Source organism: Oncorhynchus gorbuscha, linkage group LG09 (assembly GCF_021184085.1).
Source record: "Oncorhynchus gorbuscha isolate QuinsamMale2020 ecotype Even-year linkage group LG09, OgorEven_v1.0, whole genome shotgun sequence".
Taxonomy (NCBI): domain Eukaryota; kingdom Metazoa; phylum Chordata; class Actinopteri; order Salmoniformes; family Salmonidae; genus Oncorhynchus; species Oncorhynchus gorbuscha.
The window spans coordinates 20,007,081-20,028,988 of NC_060181.1; the positions used below are offsets into that span (position 1 = coordinate 20,007,081).

The following is a 21,908-nucleotide window of genomic DNA, read 5'->3' on the forward strand; positions in this document are numbered from 1 at the left end:
TCTAATCCAGATATCTCAAAGCTCTTGGTAGGACTCTCCTGCCCCATTGTGCGTAGCAGAATTTCAGTCTCACTGCCTTTAGCTTGCAACTGCCTCATGAGTCTCTCCGTACAAAATGTTGCTGAGCTACCAGAATCGAGAAATGCATAGGTTAACGTAGACTTGCTTCCATTTGCCATCTTTACTTGAACTGGCACAATCGCAAGTGCACAATCTGTACCAGCCCCGGTATCTTCACCAGCTTCCAGTGAAACAAGAGCACTGCTGACAGTCTCCTCCCACTTTACTGCTACACCACTCGTATCTGCCTTCAGAGATCTAAATCTCTCTCTTCCTTCAATGTGCAGGATAGTGGGGTGCTTTCTTTGACATTTCTGACAGGTCATCCTTCTTTTACATTCTTTGCTTAAGTGTCCTCTCATCAAACAGCCAAAACAAAGGCCTTTTGATCTCAGAAACTCAACCTTGGCTTCGTGTGGCTGTGCCTTCACCTGTTGGCAGTCGACCAGGAAATGCTCACCAGCGCAAAATACACATGAGATTCTGGGAGCATCAGAAGGGTAGGCACCTGGTTTCTTGACTTTGAATGTTTGTTCTTTTAGGCGTTTTTCCGAGTCACAATCTGCCACTACATCTACTGCAGTGGCAAAGCTGCTTCCCCTACTCTTGGACTTGAACTGCTGTTTAAAGTCAGCTTCTGTTTTGGTTTTAAAAAACCTTTTGTTGGACAGGGGATCTTGGATATCTCCGTACGACGGATCCTGCAGTATTTTGGCCTGTTTTTCCATGAACGTCACAAGGTCATTGAACTGGGCCCTCAGGTAGCTTCTCTCTAAAATATCACATGCCGTAGACCTCCATTTTTCCCTTAGTTTGTAAGGAAGTTTTGACATGATTCAAAACTTCCTTGTGGACCATCTGTAAACAGTTAATGTGGACCATCTGTAAACCGTTAATGTGGACCATCTGTAAACAGTTAATGTGGACCATCTGTAAACAGTTAATGTGGACCATCTGTAAACAGTTAATGTGGACCATCTGTAAACAGTTCATGTGGACCATCTGTAAACAGTTCATGTGGACCATCTGTAAACAGTTCATGTGGACCATCTGTAAACAGTTCATGTGGACCATCTGTAAGCGTAGCATTTAAAAATATATATATTTTCTGGAAAAGGACCTGTAAGGAAGCATTTCACTGTTAGTCAACACCTGATGTTCATGAAGAATGTGGCAAGTAAAATTAGATTAGATTTGATATGTATTTTGACTGTGTTGTCTGCCTGTCAGGCCCAGAGAGGAGAGATCCTGCGCTGTCTGATCCTCAGTAAGACTGCTGTATCCAAGGAGACCCTACACACGCTCGACCTGGGGATTATTGCCAAGGAAACAGAGGGCTACCTGCCCAGTGACCTGGCCCTGCTGCTAGAGAGGGCCATCCATGCCAACGCCCTACACAGGGCACGCAGCACCCAGGGTTGGTAACCTATCTATTCCCGTCCCTACACAGGGCATGCAGCACCCAGGGTTTGTAACCTATCTATTCCAGTCCCTACACAGGGCATGCAGCACCCAGGGTTGGTAACCTATCTATTCCAGTCCCTACACAGGGCACGCAGCACCCAGGGTTAGTAACCTATATATTCCAGTCCCTACACAGGGCACGCAGCACCTAGGGTTGGTAACCTATCTATTCCCGTCCCTACACAGGGCACGCAGCACCCAGGGTTGGTAACCTATCTATTCCCGTTCCTACACAGGGCACGCAGCACCCAGGGTTGGTAACCTATCTATTCCCGTTCCTCAGTACGCAGCACCCAGGGTTGGTAACCTATCTATTCACGTTCCTACACAGGGCACGCAGCACCCAGGGTTGGTAACCTATCTATTCCCGTTCCTACACAGGGCACGCAGCACCTAGGGTTGGTAACCTATCTATTCCAGTCCCTACACAGGGCACGCAGCACCCAGGGTTGGTAACCTATCTATTCCCGTTCCTACACAGGGCACGCAGCACCTAGGGTTGGTAACCTATCTATTCCCGTTCCTACACAGGGTACGCAGCACCCAGGGTTGGTAACCTATCTATTCCAGTCCCTACACAGGGCATGCAGCACCCAGGGTTAGTAACCTATCTATTCCAGTCCCTACACAGGGCATGCTGCACCCAGGGTTAGTAACCTATCTATTCCAGTCCCTACACAGGGCATGCTGCACCCAGGGTTAGTAACCTATCTATTCCAGTCCCTACACAGGGCATGCTGCACCCAGGGTTAGTAACCTATCTATTCCAGTCCCTACACAGGGGATGCCTCAGGGCAGTGATTGAGGACACTGCCCTGTGTAGGGTGCCGTCTTTTGGATGGGATATTAAACGGGTGTCCTGACTCTCTGAAGTCATGAAAGATCCCATGGCACTTATCGTAAGAGTAGGGGTGTTAACCCTGGTGTCCTGGCTGAATTCCCAAGCTGTCCCTAATCATCCCCAGCTTACAATTGGCTCATGCATCCCCCTCCTCTCCCCTGTAACTATTCCCCAGGTCATTGCTGTAAATGACAACGTGTTCTCAGTCAACTTGCCTGGTAAAATAAATAAATATCTATCCCATTCTCTACACAGGGGACACAACACCCAGGGTTAGTACCCTATCTATCCCATTCCCTACACAGGGGACACAATGCCCAGGGTTAGTACCCTATCTATACCATTCCCTACACAGGTGACACAGCTCCCAGGGTTAGTACCCTATCTATACCATTCCCTACACAGGTGACACAGCTCCCAGGGTTAGTACCCTATCTATACCATTCCCTACACAGGGGACACAGCACCCAGGGTTAGTACCCTATCTATCCCATTCCCTACACAGGGGACACAATGCCCAGGGTTAGTACCCTTACATTTACATTACATTTAAGTCATTTAGCAGACGCTCTTATCCAGAGCGACTTACAAATTGGTGCATTCACCTTATGACATCCAGTGGAACAGTCACTTTACAATAGTGCATCTAAATCTTAAAGGGGGGGGGGGACCCTATCTATACCATTCCCTACACAGGGGACACAATGCCCAGGGTTAGTACCCTATCTATCCCATTCTCTACACAGGGGACACAACACCCAGGGTTAGTACCCTATCTATCCCATTCCCTACACAGGGGACACAATGCCCAGGGTTAGTACCCTATCTATCCCATTCCCTACACAGGGGACACAGCTCCCAGGATTAGTACCCTATCTATCCCATTCCCTACACTGGGGACACAGCTCCCAGGATTAGTACCCTATCTATCCCATTCCCTACACAGGGGACACAATGCCCAGGGTTAGTACCCTATCTATCCCATTCCCTACACAGGGGACACAATGCCCAGGGTTAGTACCCTATCTATACCATTCCCTACACAGGGGACACAGCTCCCAGGGTTAGTACCCTATCTATCCCATTCCCTACACAGGGGACACAATGTCCAGGGTTATTACCCTGTCTATCCCATTCCCTACACAGGGGACACAGCTCCCAGGGTTAGTACCCTATCTATCCCATTCCCTACACAGGGGACACAATGCCCAGGGTTAGTACCCTATCTATCCCATTCCCTACACAGGGGACACAGCACCCAGGGTTAGTACCCTATCTATCCCATTCCCTACACTGGGGACACAGCTCCCAGGGTTAGTACCCTATCTATCCCATTCCCTACACTGGGGACACAGCACCCAGGGTTAGTACCCTATCTATACCATTCCCTACACTGGGGACACAGCACCCAGGGTTAGTACCCTATCTATCCCAGTCCCTACACAGGGGACACAGCACCCAGGGTTAGTACCCTATCTATCCCATTCCCTACACAGGGGACACAGCTCCCAGGGTTAGTACCCTATCCATCTATCCTACTAGCTTTGGGCCTAAATATAAAACTATCTCTGTTTGTGGCATCCTTCCGATTCCTAAAAATGACCTTGAATTAGTAAACAAAGGCTATAGATATTTCAGTCACACCAAAACCATAACACACATCTCCCAACTTCAATCACAAACCACTAAGACAAAATGAACAACACATGGTTATCACATGCAATGACTACAGTAATAGAGTACTGTACTTGGTTGTCCATTGAAATGAGAATCAGTCCTTATGCTGTCCTTATTGTAACGTCGTATACCCTGTCTGTGTCTTCTCCTCGTCCCAGGAGTGTGTCTGTCGTGGAGGGATTTTGTGCAGGCTCTGAAGGGCTTCACCCCTCCCACCCTGTGGGGGGCTCAGCTGCAGAGCCCCAGTGGTGCAGGCCTTGAGAGAGTAGGGGGACTGCATCTAGTACGCCAGTTACTCATGGACACCATTCTGCTACCGGCCAAGGTGAATATCACTAGCCTGGTCCCAGATCTGTGTGTGTTGTCTTGCTAACTCCTATAGTGAGCGTGACTATGATCTGGGATCAGGTCAGTACAAATCTCACAGGAAGACCAGGTTGTTATTGTACCAGAAAAATGTTTCTCAATTACTTACCCAGGTTATACAGTATACAGGACAGGTTGGATGAATCCATTAGTTGGTGTTGCTGTTGAACCTTGTCTCAGAGCTTTGGTGGAGCTGTTTGCCTATAGAATTTGATATGAGGTACTTGGTGTGTTACTGGATAGTCGCCCATCTCCCACTCATGTCAGTCTTTGTATGTTCCAGTATCCGGTGCTCTTCTCCAGCCTTCCCATCCGGCAGCGCTCAGGACTTCTGCTGTACGGCGCTCCAGGCACTGGGAAAACCCTGCTGGCTGGTGCCGTGGCCAAGGAGAGTGGGATGAACTTCATCAGTATCAAGGTGGGTTTGAAATGTACCAGGACCCGTCTCAAATCGCACCCTATTGCCTATATAGTGCACTACTTTTGACCAGGGACCATAGGGTAGTAGTGCACTATGTAGGGAATAGGGTGCCAATTGTGTTCACAGCCCCAGTATCGGTGACTAGATATATAAATGCTTAAAGGCCAGGTTTCTGTACAGCACTTTGAGAGATCTGCTGATATAAAAAGGGCTTTAGAAATACATTTGATTGATTGAAATACGTTCTAATACAAGAATACATGGTGAGTGTTAACACTGGGAACTTATTGTTGCGTGGTTTCATTGAGTCGCATATGAGTGTGTTTTTAATACTGTTTTCAGGGTCCCGAACTCCTCAGCAAGTACATTGGAGCCAGTGAGCAGGCTGTCAGAGACGTCTTCCAGAGGTGTGTGCACTTTGCTACACAATACTGTAACCATAGCTACACACTGTGCTGGTGTAGTGTTAACCTATACTATGTGTTTCTGTTCCCCTGCAGAGCCCAGGCTGCAAAGCCCTGCATCCTGTTCTTTGATGAGTTTGACTCCTTGGCACCCAGGAGGGGTCACGACAACACCGGGGTCACTGACCGGGTGGTCAACCAGCTACTGACCCAGCTGGATGGGGTGGAGGGACTACAGGGTACGGAGAGAGGAGGGCGGCATCTAGAACAGACACTGCTGTCATATGTTTAACATACATTTCAATAGACTTTGCTTAGTCGGCTTGATTTAGTTTTATGATATACTTTCATTTTTTTATATATTTAGACAAATTAACAGGGCACACAGCACCCAGGGTTAGTACCCTATCTATCCCAGTCCCTACACAGGGGACGAATCACCCAGGGTTAGCACCCTATCTATCCCAGTCCCTACACAGGCGACGAATCACCCAGGGTTAGCACCCTATCTATCCCAGTCCCTACACAGGGGACAAATCAGCCAGGGTTAGCACCCTATCTATCCCAGTCCCTACACAGGGGACAAATCACCCAGGGTTAGCACCCTATCTATCCCAGTCCCTACACACAGGACGAATCACCCAGGGTTAGCACCCTATCTATCCCAGTCCCTACACACGGGACGCAGCACCCAGGGTTAGCACCCTATCTATCCCATTCCCTACACAGGGTTAGTATTTCCAAGATGGCGCCGGAGGAGATGGCCGCCGTTTTACAGTCTCCTAACCAATTGTGCTATTATGTGTTTTTTTCCGCGATATTTGTAAATTCTTTGTACATAATGTTTCTGCAACCGTAACTTACGGCAGAAAAGAGCTTCTGGATATCAGGACAGAGATCACTACCTCTGATTAGACAAAGAGCTTCTGGATATCAGGACAGAGATCACTCACCTCGGATTAGACAAAGAGCTTCTGGATATCAGGACAGTGATCACTACCTCAGATTAGACAAAGAGCTTCTGGATATCAGGACAGAGATCACTACCTCAGATTAGACAAAGAGCTTCTGTATATCAGGACAGAGATCACTCACATCGGATTAGTGGTCCTTCTGTAACTCAGTTGGTAGAGCATGGCGCTTGTAACGCCAGGGTAGTGGGTTCGATCCCCGGGACCACCCATACGTAGAATGTATGCACACATGACTGTAAGTCGCTTTGGATAAAAGCGTCTGCTAAATGGCATATATTATTATATATATATATTATTATTATATTATTATATTATTAGACAAAGAGCTTCTGGATATCAGGACAGAGATCACTACCTCAGATTAGACAAAGAGCTTCTGGATATCAGGACAGAGATCACTCACCTCGGATTAGACAAAGAGCTTCTGGATATCAGGACAGTGATCACTACCTCAGATTAGACAAAGAGCTTCTGGATATCAGGACAGAGATCACTACCTCAGATTAGACAAAGAGCTTCTGTATATCAGGACAGAGATCACTCACATCGGATTAGACAAAGAGCTTCTGGATATCAGGACAGCGATCACTCACCTCGGATTAGTGGTCCTTCTGTAACTCAGTTGGTAGAGCATGGCGCTTGTAACGCCAGGGTAGTGGGTTCGATCCCCGGGACCACCCATACGTAGAATGTATGCACACATGACTGTAAGTCGCTTTGGATAAAAGCGTCTGCTAAATGGCATATATTATTATATATATATATTATTATTATATTATTATATTATTAGACAAAGAGCTTCTGGATATCAGGACAGAGATCACTACCTCAGATTAGACAAAGAGCTTCTGGATATCAGGACAGAGATCACTCACCTCGGATTAGACAAAGAGCTTCTGGATATCAGGACAGTGATCACTACCTCAGATTAGACAAAGAGCTTCTGGATATCAGGACAGAGATCACTACCTCAGATTAGACAAAGAGCTTCTGTATATCAGGACAGAGATCACTCACATCGGATTAGACAAAGAGCTTCTGGATATCAGGACAGCGATCACTCACCTCGGATTAGTGGTCCTTCTGTAACTCAGTTGGTAGAGCATGGCGCTTGTAACGCCAGGGTAGTGGGTTCGATCCCCGGGACCACCCATACGTAGAATGTATGCACACATGACTGTAAGTCGCTTTGGATAAAAGCGTCTGCTAAATGGCATATATTATTATATATATATATTATTATTATATTATTAGACAAAGAGCTTCTGGATATCAGGACAGAGATCACTACCTCAGATTAGACAAAGAGCTTCTGGATATCAGGACAGAGATCACTCACCTCGGATTAGACAAAGAGCTTCTGGATATCAGGACAGTGATCACTACCTCAGATTAGACAAAGAGCTTCTGGATATCAGGACAGAGATCACTACCTCAGATTAGACAAAGAGCTTCTGTATATCAGGACAGAGATCACTCACATCGGATTAGACAAAGAGCTTCTGGATATCAGGACAGCGATCACTCACCTCGGATTAGTGGTCCTTCTGTAACTCAGTTGGTAGAGCATGGCGCTTGTAACGCCAGGGTAGTGGGTTCGATCCCCGGGACCACCCATACGTAGAATGTATGCACACATGACTGTAAATCGCTTTGGATAAAAGCGTCTGCTAAATGGCATATATTATTATATATATATATTATTATTATATTATTATATTATTAGACAAAGAGCTTCTGGATATCAGGACAGCGATCACTCATCTCGGATTAGACAAAGATCTTCTGGATATCAGGACAGAGATCACTCACCTCGGATTAGACAAAGAGCTTCTGGATATCAGGACAGCGATCACTCACCTCTGATTAGACAAAGAGCTTCTGGATATCAGGACAGCGATCACTCACCTCGGATTAGACAAAGAGCTTCTGGATATCAGGACAGCGATCACTCACCTCGGATTAGACAAAGAGCTTCTGGATATCAGGACAGAGATCACTCACCTCGGATTAGACAAAGAGTTTCTGGATATCAGGACAGCGACCACTCACCTCGGATTAGACAAAGAGCTTCTGGATATCAGGACAGTGATCACTACCTCGGCTTAGACAAAGAGCTTCTAGATATCAGGACAGCGACCACTCACCTCGGATTAGACAAAGAGCTTCTGGATATCAGGACAGCGACCACTCACCTCGGATTAGACAAAGAGCTTCTGGATATCAGGACAGCGATCACTACCTCGGATTACACAAAGATTTCTTCAACAACAACAGCAGCAAGCAGGACTCACACGATCTTCTCCAAACAACCCACAGGGCAGACATCCCAATTATTTGCAAGAGGAAGTGACTGAGAGGATCGAAGAGCCGGATGCCTCGTCCGGACCCGCAGAAAACTAGGAAAGCTGCCGTTACCGTAGATATTACTCGCCAACATGCAATCATTGGACAATAAAATAGACGAGGTACGATCACGGGGGGGGGGGGGGGGATCTGTGCATATTTGTAAACAACAGCTGGTGCACGAAATAAAAAGAAGTATCTAGATTTTGCTCGCCTGAAGTAGAGTATATTGTGATAAACTGCAGGCCACACTACTTGCCTAGAGAGTTCTCAGCTATACTTTTCGTGGCTGTTTATTTACCACCACAGACAGATGCTGGCACTAAGACCACACTCAGTCAGCTGTATAAGGAAATAAGCACTCAGAAAACCACTCACCCAGAGGCGGCGCTCTGAGTGGCAGGAGACTTTAATGCAGGGAAACATAAATCAGTTCTTCCACATCTCTATCAAAATGTTAAATGTGCAAACAGAGGGAAAACAGATCAACTGTACTCCACACACAGCGACGTGTACAAAGCTCTCCCTCCATTTGGTAAATCCGACCACAACTCTATCCTCCTGATTCCTGCTTACAAGCAACATTTAAAGCAGGAAGCATCAGTGACTCGGTCTATAAAAAAGTGGTCAGATGAAGCAGATGCTAAACTACAGGACTGTTTTGCTAACACAGACTGGAATATGTTCCGGGATTCTTCCGATGGCATTGAGGAGTACATCACATCAGTCACTGGCTTTATCAATAAGTGGATCGTGGACGTCGTCCCCACAGTGACTGTACGTACATACCCCAACCAGAAGCCATGGATTACAGGCAACATTCGCACTGAGCTAAAGGGTAGAGCTGCCTCTTTCAAGGTGTGGGACTCTAACCCGGAAGCTTACAAGAAATCCTGCTATGCCCTGTGACGAACCATCAAACAGGCTAAGATTGAATCATACTACACCGGCTCCGACTCTCATCTTATGTGGCAGGGCTTGCAAACTATTACAGACTACAAAGGGAACCACAGCCGCGAGCTGCCCAGTGACACGAGCCTACCAGACGAGCTAAATCACTTCTATGCTCACTTTGAGGCAAGCAACACTGGCTAACCGGGCTATCTGCATTGTGTCCCACCACCCACCAACCCCTCTTTTTATGCTTCTGCTACTCTGTTCATCATCTGTGCATAGTCACTTTAACGATCCCTACATGTACATACTACCTCAATAAGCCTGACTAACAGGTGTCTGTATATGGCCTTGCTACTCTTTTTTTCAAATGTCTTTCTACTGTTGTTTTCTTTCTTTACTTACCTACCTACACACACACCTTTTTTTGGCACCATTGGTTAGCGCCTGTAAGTAAGCATTTCACTGTAAGGTTTACATCTGTTGTATTCTGCGCACGTGACAAATAAACTTTGATTTAATCTATCCATCCTACTAGCTTTTGGCCCATTCCATTAGGCTTTGCTTAGTCGGCTTGATTTAGATTTATGATATACTTAAATATTTTATATATTTAGACAAAGGAACAGTACAGTCATTTTACCAGCACTATCATTTTAGTGAGTAATGTTCCTTTTGCTTAGCGGTTTGCTTGTCTTATGTTTCCCTCTCTGTATGTGTGTGTGTTTGTGTATGTGTGTGTGTATGTGTATGTGTTTGTGCGCTTGCGTCCAGGTGTGTATGTCCTGGCTGCCACTAGTCGTCCAGACTTGATAGACCCTGCCCTGCTGAGGCCTGGCCGCCTGGACAAGTCTCTCTACTGTCCCCCTCCTGACCAGGTCTGGACCACACTCAGTCCTATATAGTCTACTGTCCCTCTCCTGACCACACTCAGTCCTATATAGTCTCTACTGTCCCCCTTCTGACTACACTCAGTCCTATATAGTCTACTGTCCCCTCCTGACCACACTCAGTCCTATATAGTCTCTACTGTCCCCCTCCTGACCACACTCAGTCCTATATAGTATCTACTGTCCCCCTCCTGACTACACTCAGTCCTATATAGTCTACTGTCCCCCTCCTGACCACACGCAGTCCTATATAGTCTCTACTGTCCCCCTTCTGACTACACTCAGTCCTATATAGTCTACTGTCCCCTCCTGACCACACTCAGTCCTATATAGTCTCTACTGTCCCCCTCCTGACCACACTCAGTCCTATATAGTCTACTGTCCCCCTCCTGACCACACTCAGTCCTATATTGTCTCTACTGTCCCCCTCCTGACCACACTCAGTCCTATAGTCTCTACTGTCCCCCTCCTGACCACACTCAGTTCTATATAGTCTCTACTGTCCCCCTCCTGACCACACTCAGTCCTATATAGTCTACTGTCCCCCTCCTGACCACACTCAGTCCTATATAGTCTACTGTCCCCTCCTCATCACAGTCCTATATAGTCTCTACTGTCCCCCTCCTGACCACACTCAGTCCTATAGTCTACTGTCACCCTCCTGACCACACTCAGTCCTATATAGTCTACTGTCCCCCTCCTGACCACACTCAGTCCTATATAGTCTACTGTCCCCCTCCTGACCACACTCAGTCCTATATAGTCTACTGTCCCCCTCCTGACCACACTCAGTCCTATATAGTCTACTGTCCCCCTCCTGACCACACTCAGTCCTATATAGTCTACTGTCCCCCTCCTGACCACACTCAGTCCTATAGTCTCTGTCACCCTCCTGACTACACTCAGTCCTATATAGTCTCTACTGTCCCCCTCCTGACCACACTCAGTCCTATATAGTCTCTACTGTCCCCCTTCTGACTACACTCAGTCCTATATAGTCTACTGTCCCCCTCCTGACCACACTCAGTCCTATATAGTCTACTGTCCCCCTCCTGACCACACTCAGTCCTATATAGTCTCTACTGTCCCTCTCCTGACCACACTCAGTCCTATATAGTCTCTACTGTCCCCCTTCTGACTACACTCAGTCCTATATAGTCTACTGTCCCCTCCTGACCACACTCAGTCCTATATAGTCTCTACTGTCCCCCTCCTGACCACACTCAGTCCTATATAGTCTCTACTGTCCCCCTCCTGACTACACTCAGTCCTATATAGTCTACTGTCCCCCTCCTGACCACACTCAGTCCTATATAGTCTCTACTGTCCCCCTTCTGACTACACTTAGTCCTATATAGTCTACTGTCCCCTCCTGACCACACTCAGTCCTATATAGTCTCTACTGTCCCCTCCTGACCACACTCAGTCCTATATAGTCTACTGTCCCCCTCCTGACCACACTCAGTCCTATAGTCTCTACTGTCCCCCTCCTGACCACACTCAGTCCTATAGTCTACTGTCCCCCTCCTGACCACACTCAGTCCTATAGTCTCTACTGTCCCCCTCCTGACCACACTCAGTCCTATATAGTCTCTACTGTCCCCCTCCTGACCACACTCAGTCCTATATAGTCTACTGTCCCCCTCCTGACCACACTCAGTCCTATATAGTATCTACTGTCCCCCTCCTGACTACACTCAGTCCTATATAGTCTACTGTCCCCCTCCTGACCACACGCAGTCCTATATAGTCTCTACTGTCCCCCTCCTGACCACACTCAGTCCTATATAGTCTCTACTGTCCCCCTTCTGACTACACTCAGTCCTATATAGTCTACTGTCCCCTCCTGACCACACTCAGTCCTATATAGTCTCTACTGTCCCCCTCCTGACCACACTCAGTCCTATATAGTCTACTGTCCCCCTCCTGACCACACTCAGTCCTATATTGTCTCTACTGTCCCCCTCCTGACCACACTCAGTCCTATAGTCTCTACTGTCCCCCTCCTGACCACACTCAGTTCTATATAGTCTCTACTGTCCCCCTCCTGACCACACTCAGTCCTATATAGTCTACTGTCCCCCTCCTGACCACACTCAGTCCTATATAGTCTACTGTCCCCTCCTCATCACACTCAGTCCTATATAGTCTCTACTGTCCCCCTCCTGACCACACTCAGTCCTATAGTCTACTGTCACCCTCCTGACCACACTCAGTCCTATATAGTCTACTGTCCCCCTCCTGACCACACTCAGTCCTATATAGTCTACTGTCCCCCTCCTGACCACACTCAGTCCTATATAGTCTACTGTCCCCCTCCTGACCACACTCAGTCCTATATAGTCTACTGTCCCCTCCTGACCACACTCAGTCCTATATAGTCTACTGTCCCCCTCCTGACCACACTCAGTCCTATAGTCTCTGTCACCCTCCTGACTACACTCAGTCCTATATAGTCTCTACTGTCCCCCTCCTGACCACACTCAGTCCTATATAGTCTCTACTGTCCCCCTTCTGACTACACTCAGTCCTATATAGTCTACTGTCCCCCTCCTGACCACACTCAGTCCTATATAGTCTACTGTCCCCCTCCTGACCACACTCAGTCCTATATAGTCTCTACTGTCCCCCTCCTGACCACACTCAGTCCTATATAGTCTCTACTGTCCCCCTTCTGACTACACTCAGTCCTATATAGTCTACTGTCCCCCTCCTGACCACACTCAGTCCTATATAGTCTACTGTCCCCCTCCTGACCACACTCAGTCCTATATAGTCTCTACTGTCCCCCTCCTGACCACACTCAGTCCTATATAGTCTCTACTGTCCCCCTCCTGACTACACTCAGTCCTATATAGTCTACTGTCCCCCTCCTGACCACACTCAGTCCTATATAGTCTCTACTGTCCCCCTTCTGACTACACTCAGTCCTATATAGTCTACTGTCCCCTCCTGACCACACTCAGTCCTATATAGTCTCTACTGTCCCCCTCCTGACCACACTCAGTCCTATATAGTCTACTGTCCCCCTCCTGACCACACTCAGTCCTATAGTCTCTACTGTCCCCCTCCTGACCACACTCAGTCCTATAGTCTACTGTCCCCCTCCTGACCACACTCAGTCCTATAGTCTCTACTGTCCCCCTCCTGACCACACTCAGTCCTATAGTCTACTGTCCCCCTCCTGACCACACTCAGTCCTATAGTCTACTGTCCCCCTCCTGACCACACTCAGTCCTATATAGTCTACTGTCCCCTCCTGACCACACTCAGTCCTATATAGTCTACTGTCCCCCTCCTGACGACACTCAGTCCTATATAATGCACTAGGACTGGCCCTATGTTTGGAATAGCTTGTAATTTGGGACGCAGACTTTTTAGTGATTGTATGTTGCGCCTCCTCTAGGAGGCGCGTGTAGAGATCCTGAGGGCTCTGAGCCACTCGGTTCCCCTGGCTGACGATGTGGACCTGGAGCAGATAGCCGGGGCCACAGACACGTTCACTGGCGCTGACCTGAAGGCCCTGCTGTACAATGCCCAGCTAGAGGCCATCCACAGCAGCCTGGGGCCCAGCCTGCTGCACGTGAGTCATTCTGCCACCAGGGGGCGCTGCAGGTCTATTGGTAGAGATGCACTATAGCAATGTATGATATTCAGTCAGCTATTGGTTCTAATACCATAGCTTCAGTAGAGAGAACTATGGATATAATAGTAGAACTACATGGATTTATGTCATTAACCTTTTTGGGATAGGGGGCAGCATTTTCACTTTTGGATGAATAGCATGCCCAGAGTGAACTGCCTCCAACTCTGTCCCAGATGCTAATATATGCATATTATTATTAGTATTGGATAGAAAACACTCAGAAGTTTCTAAAACTGTTTGAATAATGTCTGTGAGTATAACAGAACTCATATGGCAGGCGAAAACCTGAGAAAAATCCAACCAGGAAGTGAGACATCTGAGGTTTGTAGTTTTTCAAAGCTTGACCTACCGAATACACATTGAGATATGGATGAGGTTGCACTTCCTAGGGCTTCCACTAGATGTCAACCATCTTTAGAAACTGGTTTGAGGATTCTACTATTCAGGAGGGGCTCATGAGACCTCTGAGTCTGTGGTCTGGCAGAGAGCCTTGGTCTCATGACGTGCGCTCCCGACAGAGTTACCTCTCGTTCCAGTGCTTTTCTTCAGAGTGCCGTTCTCAGATTGTGCTTTTTCCATAAATCTGACACAGAGGTTGCATTAAGGAGAAGTCCATCTTTAATTCTGTGAATAACAGTTGTATCTTCTATCAATGTTTATTATGAGTATTTCTGCAAAATCACCGGATGTTTTGGAATCAAAACATTACTGCACGTAACGCGCCAATGTAAACTGAGATTTTTGGATATAAATATGCACATTATCGAACAAAACATACATGTATTGTGTAACATAATGTCCTATGAGGAAGATCATCAAATCTATATTTCTGATTTTTGTGACTCCTCTCTTTGGCTGGAAAATGGCTGTGTGTGATTTTGTGACTTAACGCTGACCGAACATAATCATATTGTTGTCTTTCGCTGTAAAGCATTTTTGAAATCGGACACGATGGGTAGATTAACAATGTTGTCGAGGGGTTCCGCCTGCCCTAAAAGGTTAACAGGGTAATGAATTTTAATTATTAATTTTAGTTTTAATGAATGGTAGAGCTAAATGGATCTGTAAAAGTAACCAACAGAAAGATCTGCTGGGCTCACTGTGAAGGACCAATAATCTTTTGAGGTTTCTGGCAGTGGAGGCTGGTGGGATGAGCTATAGGAGGACGTGCTCCTTGTAATGGCTGGAATGGAGTCAAACATGGTATCCATATTTTGATACCGTTCCATTTAGTCCATCCCAGACATTACAATGAGCCCGTACACCTATCAGTGCATTTGAAAAGTATTCAGACTTGAGGTCCACCGATTAATCAGAATGGCCGATTAATTAGGGACGATTTGCCTGTTACGCAAATGCAGTAAGCAAAGTTAAGTTTCTAGCTTGCATTAAACTTATCTTATAAAAACAATCAATCAATCATAATCACTAGTTAACTACACATGGTTGATGATATTACTAGTTTATCGTGTCCTGCGTTGCATATAATCAAGGTGGTGTGTATCATTGCTCCAAAGTGTACCTAACCATAAACATCAATGCCTTTCTTAAAATCAATACACAGAAGTATATATTTTTAAACCTGCATATTTAGCTAAAATATATCCAGGTTAGCAGGCAATATTAACCAGGTGAAATTGTGTCACTTCTCTTGCGTTCATTGCACGCAGAATCAGTGTATATGCAACAGTTTGGGACGCCTAATTTGCCAGAATTTTACGTAATTATGACATAACATTGAAGATTGTGCAATGTAACAGGAATATTTAGACTGATGGATGCCACCCGTTAGATAAAATACGGAACGGTTCCGTATTTCACTGAAAGAATAAAAGTCTTGTTTTCGAGATGATAGTTTCCAGATTCTACCATATTAATGACCTAAGGCTCGTATTTCTGTATGTTATTATGTTATAACTAATTCTATGATTTGATAGAGCAGTCTGACTGAAGGGTGGTAGGCAGCAGCAGGCTCGTAAGCATTGATTCAAACAGCAATTTCGTGCGTTTTGCCAGCAGCTCTTCGTTGTCCTTCAAGCATTGAGCTGTTTATGACTTCAGGCCTATCAACTCCCGAGATTAGGCTTGTGTAACCGATGTGAAATGGCTAGCTAGTTAGCGGGGTGCGCGCTAATAGCGTTTCAAATGTCACTCGCTCTGAGACTTGGAGTGGTTGTTCCCGTTGCTCTGCATGGGTAACACTGCTTAGAGGGTGACTGTTGTCATTGTGTTCCTGGTTCAAGCCCAGGTAGGAGCGAGGACAGGGACGGAAGTTATACTGTTACACTGGCAATACTAAAGTGCCTATAAGAACTTCCAGTAGTCAAAGGTAGTCAAACCTCTCCTCTCTCTCCCTCCAGAACCAGTAAACCTCTCCTCTCTCCCTCCAGGACCAGTAAACCTCTCCTCTCTCTCCCTCCAGGACCAGTAAACCTCTCCTCTCTCTCCCTCCAGGACCAGTAAACCTCTCCTCTCTATCCCTCCAGGACCAGTAAACCTCTCCTCTCTCTCCCTCCAGAACCAGTAAACCTCTCCTCTCTCTCCCTCCAGAACCAGTAAACTTCTCCTCTCTCTCCCTCCAGAACCAGTAAACTTCTCTCTATCCCTCTCTCCCTCCAGGACCAGTAAACCTCTCCTCCCTCTCTACCTCCAGGACCAGTAAACCTCTCCTCTCTATCCCCCCAGGACCAGTAAACCTCTCCTCCCTCTCTCCCTCCAGGACCAGTAAACCTCTCCTCCCTCTCTCCCTCCAGGACCAGTAAACCTCTCCTCCCTCTCTACCTCCAGGACCAGTAAACCTCTCCTCTCTCTCCCTCCAGGACCAGTAAACCTCTCCTCTCTCTCCCTCCAGGACCAGTAAACCTCTCCTCTCTCTCCCTCCAGGACCAGTAAACCTCTCCTCTCTCTCCCTCCAGGACCAGTAAACTTCTCCTCTCTATCCCTCTCTCCCTCCAGGACCAGTAAACCTCTCCTCTCTCTCTCCCTCCAGGACCAGTAAACCTCTCCTCCCTCTCTCCCTCCAGGACCAGTAAACCTCTCCTCTCTCTCCCTCCAGGACCAGTAAACCTCTCCACTCTATCCCTCCAGGACCAGTAAACCTCTCCTCTCTCTCCCTCCAGAACCAGTAAACCTCTCCTCTCTCTCCCTCCAGAACCAGTAAACTTCTCCTCTCTCTCCCTCCAGAACCAGTAAACTTCTCTCTATCCCTCTCTCCCTCCAGGACCAGTAAACCTCTCCTCCCTCTCTACCTCCAGGACCAGTAAACCTCTCCTCTCTATCCCCCCAGGACCAGTAAACCTCTCCTCCCTCTCTACCTCCAGGACCAGTAAACCTCTCCTCCCTCTCTCCCTCCAGGACCAGTAAACCTCTCCTCCCTCTCTCCCTCCAGGACCAGTAAACCTCTCCTCCCTCTCTACCCCCAGGACCAGTAAAACTCTCCTCTCTATCCCCCCAGGACCAGTAAACCTCTCTCCCCTCCAGGACCAGTAAACTTCTCCTCTCTCTCCCTCCAGAACCAGTAAACTTCTCCTCTCTATCCCTCTCCCACCAGGACTAGTAAACCTCTCCTCTCTCCCTCCAGAACCAGTAAACCTCTCCTCTCTATCCCTCTCTCCCTTCAGGACCAGTAAACCTCTCCCTCCAGAAGCAGTAAACCTCTCCTCTCTATCCCTCTCCCACCAGGACTAGTAAACCTCTCCTCTCTCCCTCCAGAACCAGTAAACCTCTCCTCTCTCTCCCTCCAGAACCAGTAAACCTCTCCTCTATCCCTCTCTCCCTTCAGGACCAGTAAACCTCTCCTCTCTCTCCCTCCAGAACCAGTAAACCTCTTCTCCTCTATCCCTCTCTCCCTTCAGGACCAGTAAACCTCTCCTCTCTCTCTCCAGAACCAGTAAACCTCTCCTCTCTATCCCTCTCCCCCTTCAGGACCAGTAAACCTCTCCTCTCTCTCCCTCCAGAACCAGTAAACTTCTCCTCTCTCTCCCTCCAGAACCAGTAAACTTCTCTCTATCCCTCTCTCCCTCCAGGACCAGTAAACCTCTCCTCCCTCTCTACCTCCAGGACCAGTAAACCTCTCCTCTCTATCCCCCCAGGACCAGTAAACCTCTCCTCCCTCTCTCCCTCCAGGACCAGTAAACCTCTCCTCCCTCTCTCCCTCCAGGACCAGTAAACCTCTCCTCCCTCTCTCCCTCCAGGACCAGTAAACCTCTCCTCCCTCTCTCCCTCCAGGACCAGTAAACCTCTCCTCTCTCTCCCTCCAGGACCAGTAAACCTCTCCTCTCTCTCCCTCCAGGACCAGTAAACCTCTCCTCTCTCTCCCTCCAGGACCAGTAAACCTCTCCTCTCTCTCCCTCCAGGACCAGTAAACCTCTCCTCTCTATCCCTCTCTCCCTCCAGGACCAGTAAACTTCTCCTCTCTATCCCTCTCTCCCTCCAGGACCAGTAAACCTCTCCTCTCTCTCTCCCTCCAGGACCAGTAAACCTCTCCTCTCTCTCCCTCCAGGACCAGTAAACCTCTCCACTCTATCCCTCCAGGACCAGTAAACCTCTCCTCTCTCTCCCTCCAGAACCAGTAAACCTCTCCTCTCTCTCCCTCCAGAACCAGTAAACCTCTCCTCTCTCTCCCTCCAGAACCAGTAAACTTCTCCTCTCTCTCCCTCCAGAACCAGTAAACTTCTCTCTATCCCTCTCTCCCTCCAGGACCAGTAAACCTCTCCTCCCTCTCTACCTCCAGGACCAGTAAACCTCTCCTCTCTATCCCCCCAGGACCAGTAAACCTCTCCTCCCTCTATCCCCCCAGGACCAGTAAACCTCTCCCCTCTCTCCCTCCAGGACCAGTAAACCTCTCTCCCTCCAGGACCAGTAAACCTCTCCTCCCTCTCTACCCCCAGGACCAGTAGAACTCTCCTCTCTATCCCCCCAGGACCAGTAAACCTCTCTCTCCCTCCAGGACCAGTAAACTTCTCCTCTCTCTCCCTCCAGAACCAGTAAACTTCTCCTCTCTATCCCTCTCCCACCAGGACTAGTAAACCTCTCCTCTCTCCCTCCAGAACCAGTAAACCTCTCCTCTCTATCCCTCTCTCCCTTCAGGACCAGTAAACCTCTCCCTCCAGAAGCAGTAAACCTCTCCTCTCTATCCCTCTCCCACCAGGACTAGTAAACCTCTCCTCTCTCCCTCCAGAACCAGTAAACCTCTCCTCTCTATCCCTCTTTCCCTTCAGGACCAGTTAACCTCTCCTCTCTCTCCCTCCAGAACCAGTAAACCTCTCCTCTATCCCTCTCTCCCTTCAGGACCAGTAAACCTCTCCTCTATCCCTCTCTCCCTTCAGGACCAGTAAACCTCTCCTCTCTCTCCCTCCAGAACCAGTAAACCTCTTCTCCTCTATCCCTCTCTCCCTTCAGGACCAGTAAACCTCTCCTCTCTCTCTCCAGAACCAGTAAACCTCTCCTCTCTATCCCTCTCCCCCTTCAGGACCAGTAAACCTCTCCTCTCTCTCCCTCCAGAACCAGTAAACCTCTCCTCTCTATCCCTCTCTCCCTTCAGGACCAGTAAACCTCTCCTCGCTCTCCCTCCAGAACCAGTAAACCTCTCCTCTCTCCCTCCAGAACCAGTAAAACTCTCCTCTCTATCCCTTTCTCCCTCCAGGACCAGTAAACCTCTCCCCTCTCTCCCTCTAGGACCTGGGGTCGGGTTCGGACAGCGACATAAGCCTGTCCTCTATGATCTTTCTGAACCACAGCAGTGGGTCTGATGACTCAACTGGGGAAGGGGAGAGAGGGTGCGGGCTGGACCACTCCATGGTGCTGCTGGACCTCAGCGACGTCCCCCCTGAGGACCCCCGTGGTAACATCTGGAGGCTGTACTTCGGCAGCTCCTCTGAATCCGAGCTGGGCAACCCTTCCCCCACAGGACTGGTGAGATGATGGTCTGCGTCCCAAACAGCACCTTGTTCTCTTATGTAGTGAACTACTGTACATTTTAAACAGGGTCCTATGGGGCCATAGGGTACTAGTCAAAAGTAGTGCATGATATTGGGCATAGGGGGCCATTTGGGACACAATATTATGATTGATTGTTCAATCAATCACATAGTGTCATGGAAAGGGAACTAGTGGGATGAGAATAGTGTAATATGGAAAGAACCGTGTAGGGGAAGACTTTTTTTTGGATAGTATGACCATCCATAGATCTATATGGGATTATCTAAGCAACTGCTCGCTAACAATAAGGGTTAGTGGATAGGTAGTTGAAATGTTGTTGACAGTTATTGAACATCTACAAACCATCTTCTTGGGACTATCCAAATGAAGTGTTACCCCTTATAGACCTACAAGTTATTAGCAACATTAGCTAATCTTTTTAAATGACATGTAATTCTTTATGTGGAGAGCTGTGTTGTTCTCACCCTCCCTTTGTCTGTCCCCTTAGAACTCCCAGGGTGTCTCGGGGCCCAACTCTAATGACCTGACCGGTGCGTCGGTCAGAGACCCTGGCTTCTCCCACCCCCCGGCCTATATGTCCTCTCTACAGGATGGCTACGAGGAGCTCAGCCATGAGCAGCTAGACCGCCTCCGTCTGGAAATCAGCAACATCAAGAGCAACTACAGACGAGCTACTGTAAGTACTTTATCTAGAATAGTAACTCTGTTTATAAAGCACTGTTCATACATTCATCTCAAAGCACTAGTAACTGTAGGAGGTGTTTGTCTGTGCAGGAGGACAGTGTCCCGGTCCAGGGTGGCCCCATCAGGACAGGTCTGCTCCTGTGTCAGGCCCACCTCACCTCAGCCCTGAATGCCACCAGATCCTCCCTCAGCAAGCAGGACTGGAGGAGGTACACTGACCTGTGAGTAGTACTGCAATACATCAATCCATTTCTCAGGAAATCAAAACACCAAATATATATGCATACCCACCAGCCCCTGCAGCCTCTCATGATGAGTTCTGTTTTTGGTGGCCAGCACCCACATCAAAGTTTCCCATCCCTGGTGTAAAGACTTTTTCTTTCCAGCCTTGTTGTTTTCTGTCTCATCAGGTATGAGTCCTTTGGAGCTTCGGGAGAAGGAAAGTCTCAGAGCACAGTGACGTTCAAACCCGGCCAAAGAGTAACGCTCGCTTAATGACACGTGTATGTCTTTCTGTTAATTTTGACCTTAATTTAATGGTCATTTTGTAATTTAGCCATTTTTATTTAATGTATCTGCTACATAATATAAATTCATGCACACGTATGCATTTAAATGTAAATATGATTGTATGATACGGACATATTGATTGTTAATGTTTCCAATTAAATTATCATGGAAAAAACATACAATGTATCACAAATTAAACAATTAGCATTATGATATTACTTCATATTTTTTGCATTTCATTTATCATGTTTATTTTCAGATGTTACACCTACAGTACTGTATAAGTGTGATATCACTAATGCAGAGGCACATGTTTTCCAGCTAGGAACCAACAGATCAGGGGTCCTCAATTTCGTTCAGCCATGTGACATTTCTTTTTTTTCTTGAGCAGCTGGGACATGGTTATAATTTGTACACTACAAATTGACCGCATGAAACCCAAACAGATATAGTATTTGGCAACAAAAAAAAAGAATCATTTCAAACCTTGATTTACATTGGGATATGATTACATATGACTCTTTATACATGTCCAATGAAAATGATTTTGGGCCAAATAAAATGACCCTGGGGGCGCCTATGTGGAACCCTGCACTAGCTGGAGAAAACGATGCTACTCTAGATCCGCTTAGACCTTTATGGTTTTCGTCATCCGATCAAGATTGGTCAGGTCTACACAATAGCCCCACCTGGTGCTAACGTGTCCTGATTATCAATCAAATGTATTTATAAAGCCCTTTTTACATCAGCAGATGTCAAAGTGCTTATACAGAAACCCAGCCTAAAACCTC

General features: G+C 47.4%; 1 protein-coding gene across 2 annotated transcripts in view; it reads left to right on the forward strand.

Annotated features, from left to right (window-relative positions):
* pex1 (peroxisomal biogenesis factor 1) overlaps window positions 1-21,340 on the forward strand; it is a 32,212-nt gene extending 10,872 nt beyond the window's left edge. Inside the window, exons 14-24 of one of the 2 annotated variants that reach the window (XM_046361631.1) lie at window positions 1,291-1,477; window positions 4,201-4,367; window positions 4,692-4,826; window positions 5,172-5,236; window positions 5,330-5,472; window positions 10,222-10,325; window positions 13,744-13,920; window positions 19,660-19,896; window positions 20,411-20,599; window positions 20,698-20,828; window positions 21,018-21,340. In XM_046361631.1, coding sequence (XP_046217587.1) covers window positions 1,291-1,477; window positions 4,201-4,367; window positions 4,692-4,826; window positions 5,172-5,236; window positions 5,330-5,472; window positions 10,222-10,325; window positions 13,744-13,920; window positions 19,660-19,896; window positions 20,411-20,599; window positions 20,698-20,828; window positions 21,018-21,102 — 1,620 coding nt within the window. In that variant the 3' untranslated portion in view covers window positions 21,103-21,340. Of the gene's footprint in view, window positions 1-1,290; window positions 1,478-4,200; window positions 4,368-4,691; window positions 4,827-5,171; window positions 5,237-5,329; window positions 5,473-10,221; window positions 10,326-13,743; window positions 13,921-19,627; window positions 19,897-20,410; window positions 20,600-20,697; window positions 20,829-21,017 lie in introns of those variants that run through there. The other variant, XM_046361632.1, reaches the window with a different exon arrangement.
* Window positions 21,341-21,908: the final 568 nt, after the last annotated feature.